Source organism: Myotis lucifugus, unplaced genomic scaffold, assembly GCF_000147115.1.
Source record: "Myotis lucifugus unplaced genomic scaffold, Myoluc2.0 scaffold_257, whole genome shotgun sequence".
NCBI lineage: Eukaryota > Metazoa > Chordata > Mammalia > Chiroptera > Vespertilionidae > Myotis > Myotis lucifugus.
Window position 1 is genome coordinate 1,184,053 of NW_005871305.1, and position 26,282 is coordinate 1,210,334.

Here is a 26,282-nt window from a genome sequence, read left to right on the forward strand (position 1 = left end):
ACACGCGTGTCAGAGGTGACACGCGAACTCATTTTTTTGGTTGATTTTTCTTTGTTAAATGGCATTTAAATATATAAAATAAATATCAAAAATATAAGTCTTTGTTTTACTATGGTTGCAAGTATCAAAACATTTCTATATGTGACACGGCACCAGAGTTAAGTTAGGGTTTTTCAAAATGCTGACACACCGAGCTCAAAAGGTTCGCCATCACTGCTCTATTGCATTCGCACAATGATGCTTTCCTCAGCACGTATCTCTCTCCGTAAGTGGTGCATGACTGCACATTTGAAGAAATTAGAAAAGGAAGACCTGCTCCCATGTCTGGCTCTGTGGTGGTCCAGGTCAGCAGTGGAGGTCTGTGTTTCTGAGCTGCCAGTTCAGTCTGGCCACAGCTAGGGCAGCCTATGCTCAGTGGCGCCCACAGTGAGTTTTGAAGGTGGAAAGCCCTCACCTACTATCTCATGCTTTCCAGGTTGGGGGTGAGCACTACGAACACTTTCCTGAAGGGCATGAAATATACAAGTTCATCGCCTATTTCCATCTCTGCATCAGGTCCTGCCCCTTTCCTGGGAAGATGCTAACCTTACTCTACTTATAACCTCCATGTTAGTCTGCTTCTCAATGGTGATGAAAGTGAATAAAGAGAACCCAGACCACTACCTAGGCCAGTGATGGCGAACCTTTTGAGCTCGGCATGTCAGCATTTTGAAAAACCCTAACTTAACTCTGGTGCTGTGTCACATATAGAAATTTTTTGATACTTACAACCATAATAAAACAAAGACTTATATTTTTGATATTTATTTTATATATTTAAATGCCATTTAACAAAGAAAAGTCAACCAAAAAAATGAGTTCGTGTGTCACCTCTGACACGCGTGTCATAGGTTCGCCATCACTGACCTAGGCATTGGTTTGGACCAGTGCTACATAACAGGGGTTTGGACAATTGCTCTGCACATGGACTAGAAAAGTGTATGAGACTTTAAGTTCACCTTCTATGCTTATATTAAACTAGAGAGGCCCGATGCACGAAATTTGTGCGGCGGGGGGTGGGAGGGGCGGGTGTTCCCTCAGCTCGGCCTGCGCCCTTTTGCAATGCGAGACCCCTCTGGGGATGTCTGGGACTCCTAGCTCCTAACTGCCTTTCTGCTTGGTCTTTACTGATTGGCTCGCTGCTTCTTAGCGCTGAGATGGAGGCAGGAGAGGCTCCCACCACCACTGCTGTGCTCGCCAGAGGTGAACCCAGCTTCTGGCTGAGTGCACTGACCACCAGGGGTCAGCTCCTACATTGAGCATCTGACCCCTGGTGGTCAGTGCCTGTCATAGTGACCGGTCATTCTGGCAGTTCTACCGTAAGGGTCGCTGAGCTTTTATATATAGAGATGATGACCAATGTACTCATCTTCTGCCCCTTTGCTTGTGGCAGGAGATGGGTATAAGCACTCCTTTCCCTTTGGTGTTTACCTAGGAATAAAGTTTCTGAGTCATGGCATAAATAGAGTTTAGCTTTAGTAGATACAGCCAGTTTCCCAAATGTGTTTTTCCAATTGTAAACTCCTATCACAATGTGAGTAAATTCCAGATCCTTGCAGGCAATCTGAAAAAGCTCTATTCTGTATAATTCCAACTATGTGACATTCTGGAAAAGGCAAAAATAGGGAGAAAGTAATAAGATCAGTGGTTGCCAGGGATTCAGGGAATAGAGGAAGGATGGAATAGATGGAGCACGGGAGCTTTTTTGAACAGTGAAAATATATGGATGAGATTGCGGTGTTGGATACATGCCATTTGTCAACATTCATAGAATATATAACACAAAGAGAAAACTTTAATAGAAGCTGTGGACTTCAGTTGATATTGTATCAATATTGACATCAATTATAAAAAATGTATCACACGAAAGCAAGACATGAATAACAGGGAAAGCTGTGTGTTAGGAGGGCAGGGTGAGGACTATGTGGGGACTCTGTATACTTTTTGCTCAATGTTTCTGTAAACCTAAAACTTCTCTGAAAAAATCAAATCTATTATTTTACTTTTAAAAAGTTTTCTGGGGGAGAGAGATCCCAGAGAGCTATACTTGCTTCGGTGGTCAAGAAGGCCTCTCTGAGCAGACAGTCTTTAAATGTGACCAAGAAGATGGTTCCCTGATGAGTCTCAGATAAGAACATTCCAGGGGGAGGAACAGCTGGAGCAGAGGCTCTCCTGGGAGAGAAGCTGAGTGCGAGGGGAACATCCCGAGGAGCCCAGGGAGAGGGAATGCAGTAGAAGAAAGTGGGCAAGGACTGCAGTAAGCAGGGCTTTTTTTTTTTTAAACAGCATATAATTTGGATTTTATTCTGAGTGCAATATATAACCATTAAGTGGTTTAACATAGGCTATGACCTATGTTTTAACTATCACTGTGGATGTTACTAGTAGATATGGAGAGCAAATTGTGTATGACATTGGAGGATATTGATTAGTCAGGATGATATTGCAGTGGTCCAAGTAAGAGGTGATGCTGGCTTAGAATGAGGTGGGATAGTGGATATGGAGATATGTTGAATAAAGGTAATGGAAGAGAGATGTTCTCACTCTGTCAATGACACAGTCATGCATCTGAAATATGTGGAAACGACACATTGGTTATGGGATTAAATCCATGCCCTTTGCCATTCATTTCCCCTTTCGTGGAATGAAACCTCATCAGATCAATTATTGCTTTAAATATGTGAGCCTTATAAAATTGCACATGATGTTTGGTTTTCAGATTGTCTGTTGGAATAGAATCCGACCTGTATCTAAAACTCATTCAATGTTGGCTTATTTTAAAGTGTTTTACTTTCCTTTCAGTTTCTCTGAGAATGTTTAATGTCTGGGCATGAAAAGAAAAGTATCTCCTTTAGTAAAAAGAGAAGTTAATACAACTGAATAATTTTGTGACTATAGCAACTCTGCAAGTAAAGACACACGTTTCTGCTATTCAGGTTGAGCAAACTACATCTGGAATGTGGGCAGCAATGATGGGGAGTTGTTGGCTCTGAGGACATCATACTGATAGCTATCAATCACAATCTGGCAAGCAAAAGAAGGTAGTTGTTCTTTTTTGTTTGTTTTAAAAACTATTCTTAAAATTGGCTGAGAGTAGCAAATGTGCTAATTTTCCCCTTCGGTATTTTAAGATGGATGGCATAAAAATAGAAAGTAAAGCAAAGAACAACCATAAGTGATTTAAAATATGGCAAATTAATAGAATTGGCATAATTCATTTCTAAAGAAGAAAGACTTCAAGAATTAAATAATTTTAAAGAAATGTAGGAAAATTACTACAGTCTCTGAAACATTACTCTAAAAAGGGATTGTTTCTTAGGGGAAAACTCAGATGTATATAGGACAATAGTCAAATGAACAAAAATGCCTGGATATTTAACAGATAGTTTCAATTAAAAAATACTACAATAGGATTATATATTTTAATTGTAATTTAATTGTTAATCCTCACCCAAGGATATTTTTCCCATTAAATTTTTTAGAGAGTAGAAGGGAGGGGAGGTGGGGGAGAGAGAGAAAAACATCAGTGTGTGAAAGACACATCACCTTCCCCACTCACCCTGACCAGGGATGAACCTGCAACCCAGGTACATGCCCTTGACTGGAAATCAAACCTGAGGCCCTTCAGTGAGAGGGCTGGTGCTCTAACCACTTAGATACTGGCCAGGCTTGATTGTATCCATTTTGATTACTTAAGTCAGTCTTTTCATTTTAGAAATGTGTACCTGATTCTTAAAAATAATTAAACATCATTAGGAATTATATTTGTTTAACGAAGAAGGCATAATATCCTTGGAACTGTTATTTTTAACATGTGACATCATTCATTTTTCAAGTCCATTTAAGGATACTTACATTTAAATTTTTAATGCTGTTTGCTACTGATATTTATGAAGAAATAGTGGTTATAGACTGAGCCACTATCTCCTTTATTTATTTTTTGTCAAAATCTTCTCCTGATTTTGAAATTTTACTATTTCCATATACATTGTACCATTTGTATGGAATAGATCTAATGTCTATATGTGAGTAATATTACTTATTCTCAGCTTCACAAAACATTTTTCAGCTCTAAGTTTAATAAACAAAACTTCATTAAACACATCATGTCTTAACAGGAAGGAAAAGGTGGATATGTTATATCTATTGTCACTGCCCATAATATTTTTTTAATTTCAAAAACTCTTACCAACAAGATAGTTACAAAATAATTAAATAATTCCTACAATTGCACTATTTCAGTGTCAGTAATTTTGCATTCAAAGTTTTCAAGGAATCCATTTTCACTTTACATATTAAGACACTTTATAAACACTTAAAAAAACACTTGAAAGAAATATATAAAATGTTTAAAATGAGAAATACATCTGTGTATTTCTTAATAAATACTAAGGACATAAGCTATTGAAATAATGGAAAAAAACCAACCCTGTGTTGGGCAGTTACAATAGTTATTTTAATTGGAATATATATATAAAGAGCCAGGGGCCATCACATCCGAAACAACCGAACGGACGACCAAACAGGCTGAGTGGGGCGACAAGGCTGTCAGGGGGCTTAGTGAGGGACGACCAAACGACTGAACAGCAGGCTGCGTGGGGCGACCAGGCCAGCAGGGGGGGCAGTGAGGTGTGACTAGGCTGGCGGGGGGGGCAGTTGGGGGTGACCAGGTCAGCAGGGGGGCTAATTGGGGGGACCAGGCTGGCAGGGGGGGGGCAGTAAAGGGCAACCAGGCTGGTAGGGGGGCCAGTTAGGGGCGATCAGGCAGGCAGGCAGGTGAGCGGTTAGGAGCCAGTGGTCCCAGATTGGAGAGGGTGCAGGCTGGGCTGAGGGGATCCCCCCTCCCCCGTGCATGAATTTTGTGCACCAGGCTTCCAGTGTGTGTATATATATATTGCTTAAGAAGTTTTTGAGTTGTTTGACTTGAAAAAAAATAAATTGCCTGTTTTCTTTTATCAGTTTCTGTCATTTGTGAGTGGTCCTCGGTGTCAACCAGGATACAAATTACAAATGGAACATTGTGGGGGACAGAAAGGAGAAAACTGGGGAGAGGACTGAGAGCATTAGCCTTAACCTTGTATCAATTCCAGGGATAATACAACAGAGGGAAACGAGGCCACCTATAAACAATTAATTAAATTTATTGAGGTGACATTGGTTAATAAGTTCATACAGGTTTCAAGTGTGCATTACTATGTACATGATCTCTAGATTGCATTGTGTACCCATAGTCAAATCATCTTCCATCACCATATATTTGGCCCTTGTACCCTCTACCTCCTCCCACCCCCTTCCCTTTGGTAACTACCATACTGTTATCAGTCTGAGGCTCTGAGTTCAGTTTTATATCCCACATATAAAGGAAATCATATGGTTCTTAGCTTTTTCTGACTGACTTATTTCACTTACTATCATATTCTCACAGTCTATCCATGTTGTTGCAAATGCCAATATTTCATCTTTTCTTATGACTAAATAGTATTCCATGGACACATCCTCTTTATCCAATCATCTACTGAAGGACATCTTGGTTGTCTCCCAGTCTTGGCCACCACGGATAGTGCTAAGAAGTTCAAAACACACAATGGAATAAAGAAAGTCCTTTCCATAAATAGTGCTGGGAGAATTCGAAAGCCACATTCAAAAGAATGAAACTAGATAACAGTTTGTCCCCTTGAACAAGAATTAATTCAAAATAAATGAAACACCTAAATATAAGACCTTAAACAATAAATTACATAGAAAAAAGGATAGGTACTAAACTTATAGACCCTGGTCTTGGAGAACATTTTATGAATTTGACCCCAAAGGCAAGGGAAGTAAAGGCAAAACAAAGTGAATGAGACTATATCAAACTAAAAAGCTTCTGCACAGCCAAAGAAACCACCAACAAAACAAAAAGGCAATCAACCAAATGGGAGAAGATATTTGCAAACAACAGCTCCAACAAGGGGTTACTATCCAAAGTATATAAAGACCTTATACAACTCAACACCAAACAGTTCAATTAAAAAAAAATGGGCAGAAGACTTGAGCAGACACCTCTCCCAAGAAGACATACAAATGATCATCATATATATGAAGAGATGTTCTGCTTCACTACCTAGTAGGGAATTGCGAATCAACACTACAATGAGATACCACCTCTCACCTGTTAGAATGGCTATTACCAACAAGACAGGTAATACCAATTGTTGGAGAGGTTGTGTAGAAAAAGGAACCCTCCTTCATTGCTGGTGGGAATGTAGACTGGTACAGCCACTATGGAAAACCATATGGTAGTTCCTCAAAAAAACTTAAAATAGAGTAACCACAGGACCCAGTTTTTCGGGTATTTACCCGAAAAACTCAAAATCACGTATTCCCAAAGATATATGCATCCCTATGCTCACTGAGATATATGCAACCCTATGCTCATCTTCTCGCCAGCACAGGCCCTCCAGGTGGGGTGAGAGAGATCACAGAACCCCATTAGGTCAGCGGGATGGGGGAGAGGGTGCCTTCGGACTCTGCAAGGCCTCCCTTCCCTTTTCTGCACAAGTATTTTTTTTAAATATATTTGTATTTATTTCAGAGAAGAAGGGAGAGGGAGAGACAGAAACATCAACGATGAGAGAGAGTCATTGATCGGCTGCCTCCTGCACATCCCCTACTGGGGATTGAGCCTGCAACCCAGGCATGTGCCCTTGGCCAGAATCAAACCCTGGGACCCTTCAGTCTACAGGCCGATCCTCTATCCATTGAGCCAAACCAGCCTGGGCTCTGCACAAGTCTTTTATTCCCAGTGCAGCTCGCGCCCTGGTGGCTTAGAGTAAAGGATACAATGTCCGTTAAAAATAACATTTCCCAGGGGTGATTTCAGAGATTGTGAAGACAGAAAGTACTTTACAGACCAAAAATAGCTGCCTCTCTGAAGATACAGGATGATTTGTGAGTGAGTATAACTCTGGATATATACGTATGTATATACACACATACGCATGTTTCCTTATGTAAGTTTTCTACCAAAAACTTGCTTGCTTCTCCATCCGTGACCTGCCACAGCGCATCTAATGTGTCCGCCCTATTTGCGGCTGCCACTCTCACCCTCACCCCCGGCTGGGGAGCTGTGGCTTCTGCTGACCCGGCCTTGAGTGCAGAGGAAATGCTGAGGTGCGCGGGCAGGGAGGGTAAGGAAACGCTCCCTTCCCGCTCCTCTCCTCCCTGCAGAACACGCTAGCCAGCCCAGCCTCTGCCCCTAAACAGTGCAAACTTGGCCCACAGATGGGGCGCAGGGACCAGCGGGCTGGGCGGCGGATGGCAGGACGCTGAGCCTCCCGCCATCGCCACGGCAGCTGTCACCTCCTAGCCCGGCCGGCCGCCCCGTGCGCCCCGACTGCTCTGAGCTGCGGTGCTAACAGCTCCGGCTCCCGCGTCCCTGCGTCCCCAACTCCCTATCCTCCCCAGCCCGCCTGTCGCCTTCCCCACCTCCACCTCCTCCCCCGCCACTGCCGCGGGCGCAGGGATTTGGCGCTTCCAAGGACTCCCCGCCACACTCCCCGCACTGACTGCTGCTGCTGGATCCTCGGCGCCGCAGCCCACAGCTCAGCCTGCTGTCGCCCCCGCCAGAGCCTGGGGACCCTCGCCGAGCATCCCCGGCTGGCCTCGGTGCTTGGCGGGGGCAGGAGGAACCGGAGGGGAGCTCCCGATTCCCCAACGGACCCAGGAAGTTGTCCTTAAAAAGACATCTCTCCGGCCCTGCGGTGGAGCAGCCACCTCGCCGCCAGCGGGTCAGAGCAGCATGTGGACTGGCTCGCAGGGTCCCCTAAGTGATCTGTGGCTGCCACCGCCTTCAGAGCAGCCGGGACCGGCAGCCGGAGCCCAGAGCGCGGGGCGAGGAGCGGGGACGCGCGCCCCCCGCGTCCTGCTGGCCACTTCTCCTCGGGAGGTGGCAGTCGCTGCTGCTCCTGAGAAGCCGGCCGCATTTCCGCGGCTGGTCGCCTGGTAAGAAGTTGAGACTCTGTACCTCCCGTCCGGACCCACATGGCTTGTTACCTGGTCATCAGTTCGAGACATCTCAGCAATGGGCACTACCGGGGCATTAAAGGAGTCTTCCGAGGGCCCCTCTGCAAGAACGGATCTCCGTCTCCGGTAACCTGCGCACACGCGCGAGCACACACACACATACACACACACGCACACGCACACACACCACAACACACGCACTCGCCTTCAAAATCATTGTAAACAAAGAGATACTGTCCTGGTACATTGAGTGGGTGGCGGATAATGACCTTATCTTATCTTATATTGTGTCTGTTTATACAATTTATTGACTGTTAGGGGTACGTGTTTATATGTGTATTTCCAACACATTCATAAGCATTTCTAGTGCTATGGATGCAAATATTTGCTGAATGCAGTTCACCGAGGGGCTGTGAGGGTAGCTCCTGTGTGGCTATCTCCAGTTGTGGATCTGCTGATTTGGACAGTGTAGAAAGTTTGAATGGCACTTTATAACCACGCTTTGTGAAGTCAGCAGTTGGGATTAGTTGAATAATGCTGCTGCTACTTTAGAAGACAATAAACTTTTAAATATTTTGCATCAGAGTACTGGCAAAGGTCAAGGTGTTTGATGTGGAAACTTGATGCATTCTAATGAATGGTTCTCTAAGGAAAGACCAAGAGTTCTTTGTGGAAATACGAATCGGATAGTTTGTTGTTATATACAAGTCTATTCACATGCAATTTGAGTGATTGCTATTTAATTTAGTAAACTATTCAACTTGGCTTACTATTTGATTTATTCTTTTTTTAAAACATAATTTTGACCAGAATCTATGACTTTAATATAGTATTAATTCATTCCTTAATACATACTATATAGAGACTAATGTTTTAAGGATTAAGATGTATTTCAAGAAAACATTTGTGGCATGATGTATTTCTTAAAGTTTTGGGTTATTAGTGACTAAATGTCTAAACTTAAAGAACAATTTTTCTAGTTTAATCTAAAAACCAGTATTTTGGGTCTTTATGATATAACGAAGGAACACTTAGGTTGCCTGATTTTTATTTGTTTTCTTAGTACTTTCCGTCATGGTTTATTGCTTCATTATCATGAATTATTCAAATCTGTAATATATTATAAAAACCTGTAATATATTCTAAAACGTGCTGTATGTGATTTGCATGAGAAATCTAAACAAGAAAGTGCAAGAACCCAAAGATATCACTAGGACTCCTAATTGTGACAAAGTATTTCCTCACATGCTTCCATGCACTGTAAAAAGTGGATCCGTACAATCTCCCCACCCCTCCCCTCCCCACAAACTGCTGTATGGTGCTGAATCAGAAGTGTTTGATGGAATATACTGTTTGTGTTGGCATTTACAATGAAATCCACAGGGTTGGAAGACTCGGGGAGAGTTTTAGTTGAATAAAGCCCACATTTGATCCTGAGCAGCTGTGGTCAGAATCCTTCCTGTACTTAAAGATTTTCAGGATTGGAGTTTCCGTAGTCTCAGCAAACCACCTTAATGTTTAGCAAACCACAGTGTCAGGATGTTCCTTATAGCAAATTAAATCCTTCAAATTCTTCTTTTTCAAGCTCATTTCACCTTGAAAACCTCTCATGTTCCACCCTTCTAATAGGTGTTATTTTTCAACCTTTAATAATCTTTGTGGCTGTCTTCCAAAAACCTGTCTTTGGTTATGGAAATCTGAACTGGATACTGTTTTGTAGTATACGTGCCTTAATAATTCACAGGGCAAAGGGAGAATCACTTCATAGTTTCTACATTGTTTAGTTCTATTTGAGTTGGTTAAAATATGATGTTAATCTTCCAAAATCTAAAGGGTTTGCAGAAGAAATTTATGTCACTTGGTGAAAAGTGTCCTTCCTCTCCCACTATGGTCACTCATCTCCCAGGTGCCTGAATGGACAGGTGACTGTGGATGTGAGAAGACAGCCCGTCCTCCTCATGGTTCTACTGGCCGATTAGGCGCTCACACCCACAGGACACTATTTTCATTCATTTTGGGCTGGTTTTTACTGAAATACTAATTTATTTTTATATAGACACTATACTTTAATTCACTGGTGTGTTCTCTCTAATATTTATACATTTGAGTTAAATTACATTTAGATAATTTAAAAATATCTAAATTAGTGTGTATATGTATTGTCTAAACTTGATTTATTTTGTCTTCTTTTACATTTTGCTATTGAATTTGAATTACTTTTTCAAGGTTTGAATAGTCTCTCACATGAGCTTGGCAGTATATGACAAATTGATGTTCATTCATTCTGCCATGGGCAGGTTGTTAGACAAGTCAGAGTTGCCTTCATATTGCATAACACTAGTCTTTCTCCCTAAAATCAATTGGTACCTTCTGTACCCTAGACCTTTATGCATTTAAATAATAGTTCCCTGGTCTAGATGAGTTTATATTTGCCTTCTTTATGAATGAGTTGTAAAGCATGAAACTAAAAACTCTGGTTATACATCATTTCTTTTTTATAATCATCAATACACATCCCCCAAACTTTCAGGTTAACACTCATTTATTGAGTTTATTTCATCAGTATAAATATTATACTCACACATTCATATGGTAAATTTATTTTTTTCTTAAAACACATAGCTACTTCTACAGTACTTTGTTTTTTCAAATTTAGTGCCCAAAAGTTTCAAATTGACCTCTACATAAATTACATTAATTATTTGCACTCATTGAGACTCAGTTTATATAGATTGGGATATCATTAGTTGATTTAACTCTCATTAAATTCTAGAATATTTCAGCTTTAGTTCTTACTCTTTAATTCTAAGAGTAAGATTTTTTAATCCATATTTTTGTTTTAAAAGAGCTGTTTAAAAGTAGCACATAACACTATTGAATGAGACTCCTTGGTAACTTTGTTATTGAAAGGAGAAAGCCACCATTTCTTTTTGATATAATAAGAGTTTCTTCTTTTGGAGTTCTGATATAAATGCACCTAATATGAATTTAATATTTCAATGTCTTATAGGTATTATTCTTCAGTTATATATTTAAAGGAGTTGTATACATTTCTCATGTTCAAATCATGGGTCTGTAGAATCTGAACACATGATATTAAACTGACAGTGCAAAAGGGAATGATTATATATATATATATATATATATATATATATATATATATAATTTCAAAGGATTTCATTTAGAAAACATGGAATCATTATATGGAATTCTTATAATAAATACTTAATGGGATACTTGAGAAATAAATAAAGCATTTTACCCCCAAACAATTTTCCCAGATCAGCAAATTGAAAATTTTAGAGTGAAATTCAGCTCCTGTCTTCAAAGTAACAACATGCAAATGTCTTATCTGTGGCATCTCTCTTCCTTTTGGAAACTTGGTGTGAAAAAAATAGCATACTGCCTACATGCTAATCAGAATGTGAATAATTGATTTAAGATGGTTTATGTTACTTTAAATCCAGGGATAAAGGAAAGAATAATGACAGAAAGTATTGCATAGTGTTTAATGCTAAGAATCTCTAATTTTAGAAAATAAATTTGCATCCTCCTTCATTTTAGGATATTTACAACATTTCCTATCAGAACTCTGAAATAATATGTCTGAATGATGACTTTTAAAATCACTGTGTGATGCATGCATACACACACACACACACACACACACACACACGCGCGCACACACACACACACACGCACACCCATGTTACCAGTGCTGAAGCATAAATAGTTAGCCTATACATTATTTCATAAACTTTTTTATCATCAAATACGTTGATGGTAAAACGTTGTCACAATAACTGAAGTATTCAATAAGAAAACAGTCCGTTGGTAAATTCATTTCTTTGTGAACTTCTAAGTTCTTCTATCAGCATGTTTGAAAGCAATGAAACAAGTAATATCCTCGATGTAGTGTCAAAAATGTATTGGAATAGATTCTTAGTTACTTTATGGACTTCAAAATTGTCAAATTTAGATTCAAGTATGGTTTATTATAGCTTACTTGATCTGGGTAAGGTTAATAGTAAGACTGTCATTCAGAATATCTATTGATGAAATGTTAATGATAATCATGGTTATATATTGTTGAACTTATTACCACTGTTTAGAAGCTTAGATAGAGTGATACTTCTTAAGAAGTGATTATTCCTGAAAGCACCATCCAGGAATATCTGTTTCTGGAAATGCCTATTGTCTTCCCCTGAAATATTGGATGAGAAGATAATTCTTGGGATTTTTATCTTAGTAACAGATCAGGTCCTTGGAATTTTGTTGTTATTTTGTTTTGTTTGGTGATCTTATTCTGTTATCCAAATAAAGTGCCTAATAGAAGTAGTTGACATACAAAATAATTTTATTTTTAATTTTTTATTTTTCTAGTTTTCAGATGCACAAGTTTATAATATATAATCTGCATATTGTATGTTCACGACCCCAAGTCAAGTTTCCTTCTTTCACCATTTATCTGCTTCCCTTTACCTTCTTCTACCTCCCACAAACAAGCATTTTAGATGAGCTAAAAATTTCTATAAGGTCCCCTTTTAAAAATTACAAATGCATATGTATAAATGAAAGAAGTTCTGGAAAAGATTATCTTGAGGGTCCATCTATTCAGAGAACTTCTTAAATGAGGAAATGAGTGAGGTTACAACCTTGTTCTTTTTTCTGATATCTATGATCTTCAATTATATGTATTTCATTATACTTAATAAGTACAAGTTAAACACATCCAAAATGCTCTCAAACTGATGTGCCAAAAAATAATTACGAAGATATGCTCTCCCATAGAAAAGTCACCTGCCTCCTATTCTCAGATTCATGAATGCATAATGCTGCCTTTCATATGAAAACTTTTAGATGTTTTCAATAAAGACTCAGTTACAATTCTTGATGTTTTCTTTCTTATGCCAAATGTTGTATTAAGCAACCTCTTTTCTTCTCATTGCCTTTTCAACCCTTTCTTCTTTGCCCCCAACTAATTTCAGAAACTAGTAGTTGGCATTTATGCTTTAAAAAATAAGTGTCAACTTTCTAGGAGTTAAATTTATTTTTCTCTGACTTCGGAAAGTTTGCATGATAAGATGAATCAGATGAGTATTTGAGTGCATTGTGACTTTATTAGATTATATAGCATTTATTTTGTAATTAAAATTTGATGTATCAAATCTCTTGATTTGTTTCTTTTTGATATACAATTAAGATAAACTATTTTAGGTTTCCCCCATAATTTGGAAACAAAATAAGAATAAAACAGATTGGCATCGTAGGTAGGCTAAGTGGGGACTGTATTTAACAAAACTTAATCACTTATAGTTTTAAAAAATTTGGTGTTAATTGTAACTGTGAAATCTTTTCATATAATACATAAATACTAAGATACATATTTTTTACGTGTTAATGGAGCTCAAAATGTCAATAGGTTCAAGGGTGTATTGAGAGCAAGAAACAAGAAGAGAAATATATATTTCAAATAACTTTTGAAGTGTATTTTAGTGTGAGTTTGGTTTATTCAAAATGCACACTGCCAGAATAATTTTTAGTATATATGTACATATTTCGTAGAAAATAATTTGAATCAAAATTGAAATAAAAGGGCTACTTTGCTCAAATATGCCATTTGGTTTTAGCAAATATAGTTTTTCAGGTAATCTTTATAAAATGACAGGCAACAGCCTTTTATTGACAAATTTTATAAATCAGGTTTACTTACTGGATAAGGTCTGGAGAGAGAAATTAAACATTTGATATATTTTTTGAAAAAGTATAGTTATGATGATAATAGGAATATACGAATCACCAAGTTCCATAGTCACCCTTACATTGGAAGTAACTTTTGGACTTGAAGAGAAATTCTGGAAAGATGATTTACAACATACTTTGGATATGTTCATTAAGGCATTGTTAGCTTATTGAAGACAAAACATGGAAAAGGATATGACATAGTATTTAAAATAGGGCTTTTAATGATACTCACTAATGATCTTATTTTTCCTGAGATGGACCCTGAAAACATGCATTGAACTAAACTCTCTTTTATTTATATTTGATACCTAAAATCTAAACATATTTTTCTAATATACTAGTACTTTTTTCTTCACAGATAAAGAGAACTATAGAGTTAACTATTTTTCCTTTCTCCTTTGGCTGGTAGGAAACCTTGAGACAAAGCTGTGGCCTAACCAAGTGTTGAAGATTGATGTTGGCCTTTAAAGCAACATCATGTCCCTACCTTTGCTCATCTCCTATCCCAATGTTAGCTCTTATTTTAACTTTATTTTCCACAGCTCTCATTCTTTTAAATTTATATTTTATTGTTTTAATGTATAAAGTTGCTTTCAGATGACTTAGGTCTGTTTGTGAAAGCAAGGCAGGCTATAAATAAATAATAAAATATAGACTATTCAAATATAGGGATGCCACTTAGGATTTTGTACTGGACAGTTTTGAAAATGATTCATGGAGAGTATTCATTTTGTTCACTTGTAGCAAGTACAATTAGGGCTGCCAATTTTTTGCTTTGACAATTGGAAAATTCCTCTTGGCAAATTTTATTTCACTTTTGTGTGGGTGTAAGAGGCAGAATATATTTTATTTTAAAATTAATACTGCCAATTTTTTAAAGCAATCTTCCCCCCCCTCTTATTCTCCTTGCCATTGATTCTTATTCCTTTGATTAACATGATTATCAATTTTTAAGTATCTTTTTGGTTGATGCATAAGTGTTGGCATATGCTTTTAACTCCAGATGTACAAACCCTTGCAAATGGGGAGAACCATTCCATGCTACTTGCCCCCTGACCCAAACATATAAGTCCCTTCACTGTTTAGCATCCACATGTGACTTTCATCTCTAGTTCAGAATTTAGAGCTCCCCCCATATCTCCATTCAGAACCTACCTACCAATGTTCTCCCCTTGCTCTCCTTCCCACAGCTATTACTCATCACTTCACTTGTCCCATCTACCTCCCGAGCAACAAATATAGTCAGCCACATGTCCTTTCCAAATCTCCATTTTGCTATAATTATATTCCCTAACATCATCTTGGCAAGCAAAAGCTATATACGTTTCCTCTTTGTGAATGAAATGATTATCATATTCTAAACAGAAAATAACCATTGGTCCCATTTTTGAATGATGTTGGGGATGGAGAACCCATGTAAGTCTGACTCTCCCCATTCATTTGCTTCATTTGCTTGTGAAGTCAACAGACATAGAGATGGCCATATTAATTGCATTCATGTTATCTGAAAATGCTCAAAGCTGTTGGGTGGTATCTAAGATTCTTCATGATACAGCCTCTAGCTTCAGAGTCAGTTTTATTTTTTATTTATTTTAAATATATTTTTTTACAGAGAGGAAGGGAGAGAGATAGAGAGTTAGAAACATCGATCAGCTGCCTCCTGCACACCTCCTACTGGGGATGTGCCCGCAACCAAGGTACATGCCCTCTACCGGAATCGAACCTGGGACCTTTCAGTCCGTAGGCCGATGCTCTATCCACTGAGCCAAACCGGTTTCGGCTACAGAGTCAGTTTTAACTCCCTTTAATCTTCCATCTGATTCTGTCGTTCAGCCATACTGAACTACTCCGAGTTCTTGATTACGACAAGTGTTTATAGAATTTATGCCATTGTACATGCTGTTTCATCTGTCACAGATCCTTCTTTTTTTGCCTTCTTTTGTTGGGCCATGCTTGCAGACTTATTAAGGAGTTGGTTTCTCATGTGAGTCTACAGTACACTGAGTTCCCTATCATGGGTCCAGGGCTTCTCCTGCAGGCTGCTATCACAACCATTTTCTACTTTGATTATCACTGAACCTATTTGTTTCTTGGTATCAATGTCACCATGAAATGTGAGATCCTTTGTGCCATGTCTACTGTTGCCGTTATATCCCCAAAGCTGAGCACAGCTTCTGGTTTATTATTGATTTTAATATAAAACCAAAGGATTTCAATAGAAATTTAATTGACAGAAATATGTACCCTTTAGTCCTACTGGTAGCTCCATGAAGAAAACTCTTTTCTTAGAGAAATTTTCCCCAAGTTCATTAGAATCTTCTAGAATGCAAACTGTTCTACTGATGGATTGAGTGGTCACTGTTTTTATAGTAATGCTTCTCACTTTAATGTCTACCAAGATCACTTGGTCAATTGCTTCAAGCATAATTTAGTATTTTCTATTAATCCAAATTGCAGAGTACTATATTCCATATCTTTTGTTAAAGGCCACACGAGAAGATTGGTTATATATAAATGGATGAAATTCATACATGAGTTAGTTAAGCCATATTTTTCATTGGAATATTTTTTTAAACTTTATTGATTTCAGAGAGGAAGGAAGAGGGAAAGAGAGATAGAAACATCAATGATAAGAGAGAATCATTATCAGCTGCCTCCTGAACATCCCCTACTGGGGACCAAGCCCGCAACCTAGGCATGTGCCCTTGACCAGAATCAAATCTGGGACCCTTCAGTCTGCAGGCTGATGCTCTATCCACTGAGCCAAACCAGCAAGGGTTCATTTGAATATTTAATAGTTTCTGAGAGATGAATTTCAAGTCAGGAACTTGATAATTCTCTTTCTATTTAGCAGTGTGTAGTAAGGAGAAAAATTGTGGTACATAAACCCTATATTTCTCTTATTCTTTCCCTCTGCCTCTGCTTATTTATATCCTCTACCTCCATCTCTCTCTCTCTTCCTCTTTCAAAAGATGTACAATAATTCCCTGATCAGTGGTTATTATTGCCTGAACTTATCAGCTGCACACTTTCCAACAAGGCTTTGTTAGCACTTGTCCTTTCTTGGATCAGTCTGGATGTAGCCACTGTTCAAAGAGGAGCTTGGAATTCTTCTAAACAATGATTTTTATCTAAACTATCCAGCCATATAGTGTGGACACATAGAGAGATAATAGTAATCAATTGGAATGAAGAGAATCAGGTTTATTGTATGGTCAGTTTCTTAATACAAATAAACTTTTTATATAGTTGTTAACAGATATTTGATTTCTTTGCTTTTTTTATAGGATATAAACTTTGGAGGGCACTTGGCAATCTAGTTTAGCCTCCTACTATATACCTTTTAATATATAATCATGATAAAGACTCCATGTTATAATATTGACAACCTTTGACTCTTTTAACTTACATGGCAAAGGGAGCTTTGCAGATGTGAGATAATTAAGGAAGTTGAGGAGATTATCTTGGAATATGTAGGTGGGCCCAGTGTAATTACAAGAGTCCTTATAAGAGGGAAGTAGAAGTGTCAGAGTCAGAAAGAGCTCTGAGGAGGTTGTGATGCTGGCTTTGAAGATTGGAATATGTAGGTGGGCCCAGTGTAATTATAAGAGTCCTTATAAGAGGGAAGAAGTGTCAGAGTCAGAAAGAGCTCTGAGGAGGTTGTGATGCTGGCTTTGAAGATAGGGGAAGGGACCACAAGCTAAGAATGCAGGTGACTTCCTGAAGCTGGAAAGGCAAGTAAATGGTTTCGCTTATAGATCATCCAGAAAAAAATCACCGCCATACTAACACCTTGATATTAGTCCAGAAAGACTTCCAACTTAAGAACTGTATGATAATAGATTTGTATTGTCAGTACATTTGTGATAATTTGTTAGAGCAGCCATAGGAAACTTACACAACCACTCTTAACGTGGGAGCTCATTTCCAATGGTGGGTGGGCTACTTTGCTCACTGAAGTGACTGATCCTCTTGTGAGACTAATGTAATTAACACGGAGTCTTATTCTGTCTCTACCCATGTCTCTGCCTCCTTCTTCCATTTACTCATTGGTCCTTAGTGTGCTCTTTAGAAGCAGGAGGGTAGATCTGCCCACTCTTTAACATCACATCCCTGCAACTATTCAGAGACATCTGGAAATTTTTCATTGTTAAGTAATGTAAAGGACTGAAAATTATGTGAGAATTAACTAATCTTCTTCCATGTTCAGCACTTGTATTATTTTCTTATGTATTGATTGAACTTTCTGCAACTCAAAATGCTTTATTACAGTTTTTATGTAATACAAGTTTTGAAATATAACATACTGATGATTCATTTTTTAATTATTATTTTATTTTTTCCATCAGCTTTTATCCTCTCTGTGCCCTCTACCATCCCTACCCATCCCCCTCCACTCTGCAATCACCACACTCTTGTTCATGTGCATGAGTTCTCTCTCTCTCTCTCTCTCTTCCTCTCTCTCTCTCTCTCTCTCTCTATCCTTCTCCCTCGCTCTCCCCTCTCCCCACTGTTTGCCTGCTCTTGGTCTATGAGTCCATCTCTATTTTTCTTCGTAGTTCAGTTTGTTCATTAATTTTCACATATGAGTGAAATCATATGGTATTTGTCTTTCTCTGACTGGCTTATTTCACTTAGCACAATATTCTCCAGTTCCATCCATGCAGTTGCGAAGGATAAAATTTTCTTCCTTTTCAACAGAGTAGAACTTTTATATTCTTCAAAGGTGGTAAACTCAGTAAGATGTTATTATATATTTAGGAAAATACTACCCACTATTTCAAATAGTATTTACTTTTCCCAGATATTTTTCTGGTGAACTATATACACATAATCTATACAGAAGATTAATTTAAGAACCCTGAAACCAGATCATCTTAAAGACACATCTTAAGGCTATTGTTCTTAGTTTGTGTAGTCTTTGATTTGGACATCTACAAATTTCATAGGGGGGAGAACATTACTTTTTAAAAAGTGATGGGATCCACTGAAGCAATAATTATAATTTTATTAAATCGCCAACATTGCCTGTGCTTGACCTAATGCTATCAAAATGGAAAGTTATTTTTTAACTTCTGTATTAAAGAATAACATAATATATAAATCATCACAAATTATAAGTGTGCAGCTTTTTGATGCTCCAGATATAAATACAGAACATTACAACTCTCTGGAAGACCTGGTGTACCCTTTTTCAAGCCCCATCCACTCCAAAGGCAAAGACTGCCCTAACACAAGATTATGATCTGCTTTATTTTTTAAAATGCTATTAAAATGAGTTTTAGCAAAGAACATATATATTTGCAACTCAACTGACAGTAAACTATTTAATTAAGGCCCTCTTTTTTTTGACATGGGATGATAATTAGACTTCACTTTGCTACTTTACTTTGACTGACCAAAGCTAACTTACTAATGATTTGAAACAAATGAACAAAAGAATACTGATTAGGTAAGAATGCATAGATTATGCTAATAAAACACATGGTTTATATCCAGGGTAACATCTGTGAAGTATTTCATTATCTATTCCTTAACACTACTTGTTGAAATTCAAAAATCCGACCATAATGTAGATTTATAAATCTCTCACAAATGGTTAGAAATGGCTCTGTGAGTTTTCATTATTTGAGAGATGTGAATTATGTATTTAGTGGAAAATAATAAATTATTTAAGGAAAGAAACCTCTAGCTTGGACTTCTAATAAAACAAAATTTATGTACAAATGATATGTAAATTTTATTAAAAAGTTGTAATTTCACACACATGCATGATGATAAAATACATGTTTACTTTACTAGGGAAACAGGAGTTTTGCCAAGGAGATTATAGATAAAACCCAAATAATGCATATATTAATCAATCCTAGTTTAATTGAATTTAAATATATTTAAAGAATGAGTCATATATTTTCATTAAAATGTAATGCTTATCTTCCAGCATCCATATGCTATATAGTATAAGTTCAAGAATTCCATATGATGTCCCTGGAAGAATCTGGTAACGATCACTTAGGAACCCCAGAAACACGTTAATGATAAGCTCAAGGAGGCTCAAAAAAGTTTCCCCTAAACTGAGTTCTCAAGGAGGAGCGGGGGTTGATTTGAAATAGAGTCAATTGGAACTAACCAGTGTGTGAGGCAAACATCTGGTTATAGAAGGCTGGTCTTGGAGAAGTTTAAGATTTCTAGAATTGGAAACAGAAGACTATTTCAATTGGGAAGTCAAAATTATTATTATTCTTTTAAATCTTTATTGTTGAAATATGCATGTGTGGCTACTGACATATGAGTTCTTTTCAGTATGGCTTGGTGACAAAGGTTGCATGTTTTTACACTTGATCTTAGCCAAAAGGCCGAGAAGCGATAAAGGTTGCATGTTTTTATATTTATTTAACCTTTTAAATTAAAACATGAAGTTTGGAGGGTTTTGTAGTATTATTGATGTATGTGTTTTGCCTTGTTGTATGCAGTTACCCCTCATGCCTCTACAATTTTCAGGTGGCAGCATGGATGATCTCCTTTCATATATTCAGCAGAGAGACATGGTAAAGCATATTGAGTTTAGAGTTGGACTGACCTGAGCTGGTGTGACCTCCCACTGCAGCACTGACTAGTTCTGTGACTGCTTCAACAGCGGGAGCCTTAGCTTGTTCCCTGGTGACATGACTTGCCTTATAGGCCATGGTAAGAAGTGAATGAGCTAATGAATGCTAAGCACTTAGTGTCTGGCACACAGTAAGTGCACAGTGAAAGGCAGCCGATGGCTATCGCTGCTGCAGTTGGCTTGTTCTGTCAAAAACAGTTTCCTTGACCTTTTAAAATGTTCTGACGCCTGGCCGGTGTGGCTCAGTTGGTTCAGTGTCATCCCGTGCACTGAAAGGTTGCCAGTTCTATTCCCAGTTGGAGAGTTTAAGGAAGGCAACCAACCAATGTTTCTCTCTCACATTGATGTTTCTCTCTTTCTCTCTCTCTCTCTCTCTCTCTCTCTCTCTCTCTCTCTCTCTTTCTCTTTCTCTTTCTTCCTCTCTCTAAGCATGCCCTTGGGTAAGGATTAAAGAAAATGTTCTGAGCACTGACTGGAAACTCGGCACTTTCATATCAAATTGTTGAAACTGTTGCTCTTTCAAATGGCACTATAAAATGGCTCTTACACTGTAGCTGTGTTTTCTTGGGAAGGGAAGTACAGGCATGGAGGCCAGTCAGCTTCCTGTTTAATACACCATTGCAAATAGCAGCCGTGCATTTTTACAACTTTTATAATGAAAATGCTCAGTAGCTCAGGATGCCCTACTTTCCTGATACAGCTTTAATCCAAGACAATGATACATTTAAAGTGGCTTTTCTATTTTTCTTGTTTTTGTCAAATCAAATTGAGTTGAGTGGTTTTTATAATGTTGCTGGCTGTAGAAGGGATTTTCCTCTTTTCTATAGAGATAGTTACTTAATGTAAGACTACTGTCTCTTTGTTGATAAGCATGCAATCTGATCACTACATTTAAATATCTTTCTCTGCCTTGGGAAATTTTAATGAACCAATCAGTTATTTTTCCCTCTATCATTTTCTCTCCCCAATTAAAAAACCCCAAACTATAACAGTTACATATTTGAAAGGAGGAAATACTATTGACTAAGAGTTGTGGATATTTTACATATGTTCACATTCTGAGCAAATTTGAGGTCCATGTGTAGATACAAACTTTTGTACACATACATTCTGCTATTAGCATATATACTAGTAGAAAATATTCAATTGATGTCTACCATTTGCCACTTCATGTTGCAAAAAGTGTTTGTATCAGTGTCTAGTCATGATAAAAGAAACCATTCTCAGCTTTTCAGAGGGAGTACAATGCAGAAGCTTTTTATTTTTTATTTTTTTAACAAATGTGTTGAAAAGCCCGAGGGAGAGAAAAGAGGAAGGTGCCATAACCCAGAGATTAGTAACTGCAGTAAGTCACAGCAGCCCCTCGGGCTGGAGGAGCACAGGGGGAACTGGTATTACCTGGACCCTAAAGCCTTCCTCTGATGGCCCTGCTGCTGCAACTGCTGCTTCTGAACCCATCTCCTTGCTGCTCTGCAGTTTGCTGATCTTTCTGATTATGGTTCCTTTTTTCCAGAATTGGGCTTAAAAATGTGTGAATATTCTAGAGAAAGACCATCAAATTGGCTGATCTCAATGCCATCAATAGTAAGCACTTCCTGAGTATATGTGTCAGGTTCTCATGATTCTGGAATAAAAAGATGGAAAAGAAGATTGCTAAATTACATGTCCAATATGACATCGTAGCTACTTATAGTAAAATCAAGCTAGGATGGTCTTTAGAGCTCATCTTCATCAGTTATTGTCTAAATGAGGTTACACTGCAGATTTGAGACCCCAACACTAGACTTAATAGAAACAGAATGCCTGGGGTGGGGCCTGAGGTACACATTTTATTTATTTATTTATTTATTTATTTAATTTTATTTTTGGCGGGAGTGTACATTTTCAAGAAGCAGCCCATTGGTTTGTTGTACACATTGACATTATGAAATTATTGAACCAATATCAACTCACCTTGATTTTAAACTCAGACGCTAGAGGCTGAGGAAGGTTTTGACTTGCTCACGCTCGGTCCTCTCATTTTCCCACTGGAACGCCTGTGGGCATCCTCCATACTTCCCTGGTGCTCCAGACACCTCCCTAATGCCCTGCTCATACTCAGATAACAGGCAGGAAGCCCTCATTCTATGTCAGACAGACTGTGCCAAAGCAAACGTTTCGCACATTGATTATTTCATTCTTAAAACAATTTTCTTAAGATGTAGGCAGTGTTATCTTCCATTTTGCAGATGAGGTGAGGGTCCACATTTTATGAGTAACTGCCTGGCAGAGTGCAAGGGCTTGGACGCAGGACCTTCAGATTCCAAAGCTCAGGTGTGAAACCATTGTAATGAAAATTGACTATTCTAGCTCTATGCTGCCGTGACAATGTTCGTATTCCTTGGTTGAAACATAATAGCATTTTAATTGTTAGTTCACATATCTATTTACCTTTCCTTGTTTTTTGTTTTTTTTTCATCCAGGTAAATGCCAGCACTTGGCTGCCACAGGGTCTGCAGGTTAGTAGGCACTCAATAAAACTGTCCCCTTGCTCATTCTTTTATTCATTTATTCAACCTTACTTGATTAGAGTGGTTCAAAATGAAAATATTAAGCTAAAGTAAACATGAAATGTGGGCACCTACACATATGGCAAAATTAAAATAAAACTTTGGCAACATATTCATATATACAGCAGTCATTGTGTAGTTATAATTAACTGATGTTCAGAGTTTAGTAATAAACTAATGGTAAGAACTCTTATTATTGGCAACTGCACAAAACTATAAAGGCACTTTCCAAGAATGCAGTGACACCAATAATTCATGACAATTCAAAGTGAAGCAAATATTTCACAATTTTTATTTCACATAAATCACAAATAACATTATACTTTTCAAGGTGAAAACCCCAAATTATCTTTCTTCATAAGGGGAAGTAAAAATGTATATTTTGCTTCCCTTATCATCACATACTTTTCTTATTTTTTTCATATACTAATTCTGTACATAAGTATAAATATTAAAGATCAATTTATGTATAGTAGGTGACAAGGCACAGTGTTGTGTATACCTTATTCCTTGAGGGACATACGATTAAGCAACTGATTTCTTGTTAGAAGCATATATTGAAAGCAAAAATCAGAAAACCAACGTAAGTCCATTCCCATCTTATTAGAATTTGAGCTTTTTGAAATAATGAAAAAAATCTTTATAAGTATAATAAGCCATTTAATTAAATGATGGTGTGATTTTCTATTGTTCACATTATTCCTGAAGAATATAAATAGTGTATTCCCAACACAAATCAATAAATCTGAATTAACTGAGCTGAGTTCCGTGAATGGGCATTTCAGCATTTATCAAAGGGTAGCTCAGATTCTTCCAGAGGAGATGAAGACCAGCAGCAAAAGTCCTGAAGGACTGACTCTGTGCTTTACCTGCTAGGAGATTTTGTAGGCCGTCTCTAGACTACGGGCTCCTTGCTGCCAAAGCATTGCGGATCAGCAGCTTGACTAATGGATCTGACATCCCTGAGGTCTCCCTAGGCTGCCGGTCAGAAGTCAGACAGTTTTGTATTCTTGTCACAAAGCTTGTTGTCATGACTGTATTATGGAAATTGCAGACTTGCAGAGCATGGGCTCAACTCTGACAAAGTCCACATGAATTTATTGGGTTGCTGGTTATTTTCACATATGATTTATCTCATTTACTATTTGGGTGCTCATTCAATTTATAGCTGATAAAACTGGGGCCCATAGAAGTTAAATAACTTTTTCAAGATCACGGTCAGGCAGCAGACGATGTGAGATTTGAACATGAGTCTTGCAATGTGAAACTAGAGCTCTGATAGGTTGCTTTGAAAAATGTTTGTCAAACTGCTAAGGAATTGTTTGCTGCAATAGGGAAAAAATACACTTTGACTTAAGCAAAAGAGAAGAATTGACTATTGGAAGGATGCAGGAGGGAAAAATTGCTACCAGGCCTCAGTCAGGACTGGGAAATGGAATAATCGGGAGCTGAGGTGATTGTATCTGGATTCCCAGATAGCCCATCTCTGTTCAGCTTCAGCATTTGCTGCCTCACAAACGGTCTATCTCTGCTCCTGGTGGATAATGACTAGTCTAGCCTGTGTGCTGTGTGTGTGTGTGTGTGTGTGTGTGCACGCACACACACACACACATGCACACACACTCATGGGGGGGGGGGGAGAGAGAGAGAGAGAGAGAGAGAGAGAGAGAGAGAGAGAGATATTGAGTTGCAGAGAGAATGACAGTCTGTCGTCCCTACACGAAACTATGGGAAGAGATACTCTGTGAAAAGTACATGGGCAGGTGCCCAGATGGGAGTCAGAGTGGAGGTGGGGAGGACATCATTGGTGGAGAAATGATTGGCGTTATTTACACAAAGCCTTTCTTGTACTGCACTGTTCAGCTTTGGTAGTTAAGTCCCCAATTCTCCCCCTTGACTTGGAGCAGTTTTATGAATCCTAATCGGCTTCTCTAGTTTGGGTTAAGAGGGTTGTGTATATACACTGACATTTCTATCTATCTGTATCTATAATTATATTCCAAATGTGCACATTTAATTCTATTTATGCAAGCATTTTATTCCTGTTAATCAACTGGGAGTCATCTTTATTAGAGATATTTTGGTGTGTCTTCTATATAATACAAAGGGGAAAACATCATCTTTTATTATTTGTAAACTAATTACTTGTGCTTATTCAACTATCATTTGGTGAATATTAGCAAGAAGAACCAGGTAGTGCCAGAGATAATAATGGATGCTCTGTCAGCAGATTGTGTCTGCCTGCAAACTGTGTGTTTCCAGCTTCCCTGCCATGGTACAATACCCTGAGTAGACATCTTTTGCAACAGAAGTGCATGAGTGGCCCTCATGTGAATTTTGGGAAATATTCTGTATCAAGAATAAGGCAGTAGCAATGTAGTCTTCATTTCACCGGAGGGAATGAGGAAGAGGTGGGCGATGTCTAACTCTTGCCTCACTATCAATCAGAGCTGTGCTTTAAGTCTCTGCTTGCTTCATTTTCCTCACTGAGCAACTAGGCTGGAACAGATAACATCTAACGCTCCTCCTGGCTCTAGTATCTGTGGGCTTTCTGAATCCATAATATCTCAGAGAGATGATGGGCATGTTTCTTAATAAGGAGTCAATCATGAAAATAGTTTCTGATCATTGTTGAAGGTGGGTGATGTACTAGTATACATGGGCTTATTATACTATCCTCTTTTGTGAATGAAACTTTTCAGAGAGACAGAGACAGAGAACCATAGCTATAGAGAAGGGTGGCAATAATATGGAAATGATGTCAGGAGTAGATGAAATTTGATTATCTTCTCCATCCTAAAAAGTACAATATGTTAGTTTATTTTAATGAGTCATGTAAACATGAAAGGCGATATAGCAATAGAATATAGTGGGAGGCAAAAATAGAGAAATTGGAAAGCCTTGCAAGTCCCCTTGAATCATTTCAGTTGAAATGCTTTATCATTTTGTTAAGAATGTCATATAAGAAGTACTTATAGTCAAGTTTAATGAATATACATTGCAGAGATAAATGGTTCATGAATTCACCATCATTTTGGATTATGCATTATTGCCCTTTAAAATCATTAGTTTGGAAAATTGAGACTTGATTGTAATTTGCAGTTTCCTAGCATGCCCTGACCGGGCAAAGAAAGATGCAATCTGGATAAGGGCCAGATTTCAGAGCAGAATTTACAAATGCAATGTGGTTGGTCCATAAAGGAGATAAAGCACATAGCATAATATGCAATCAACTATAAAAGCTTGACCATGAAAATACCAGTGGAATAATCCAAAGTTTGGGCTGTAACATCAGAGCTTACAAATATTCTAAAGTCATTTTCTGCACAGCTAGTTTT

At 38.1% G+C, this 26,282-nt stretch overlaps 1 protein-coding gene across 1 annotated transcript in view; it reads left to right on the top strand.

The window, feature by feature from the left end:
- Positions 1–8,061: 8,061 nt before the first annotated feature.
- The window catches only part of ZNF804B (zinc finger protein 804B), a 380,963-nt gene continuing 362,742 nt past the window's right edge, over positions 8,062–26,282 (top strand). Inside the window, exon 1 of the mRNA XM_006099085.3 lies at positions 8,062–8,169. Coding sequence (XP_006099147.1) covers positions 8,062–8,169 — 108 coding nt within the window. The remainder of the gene's footprint in view (positions 8,170–26,282) is intronic.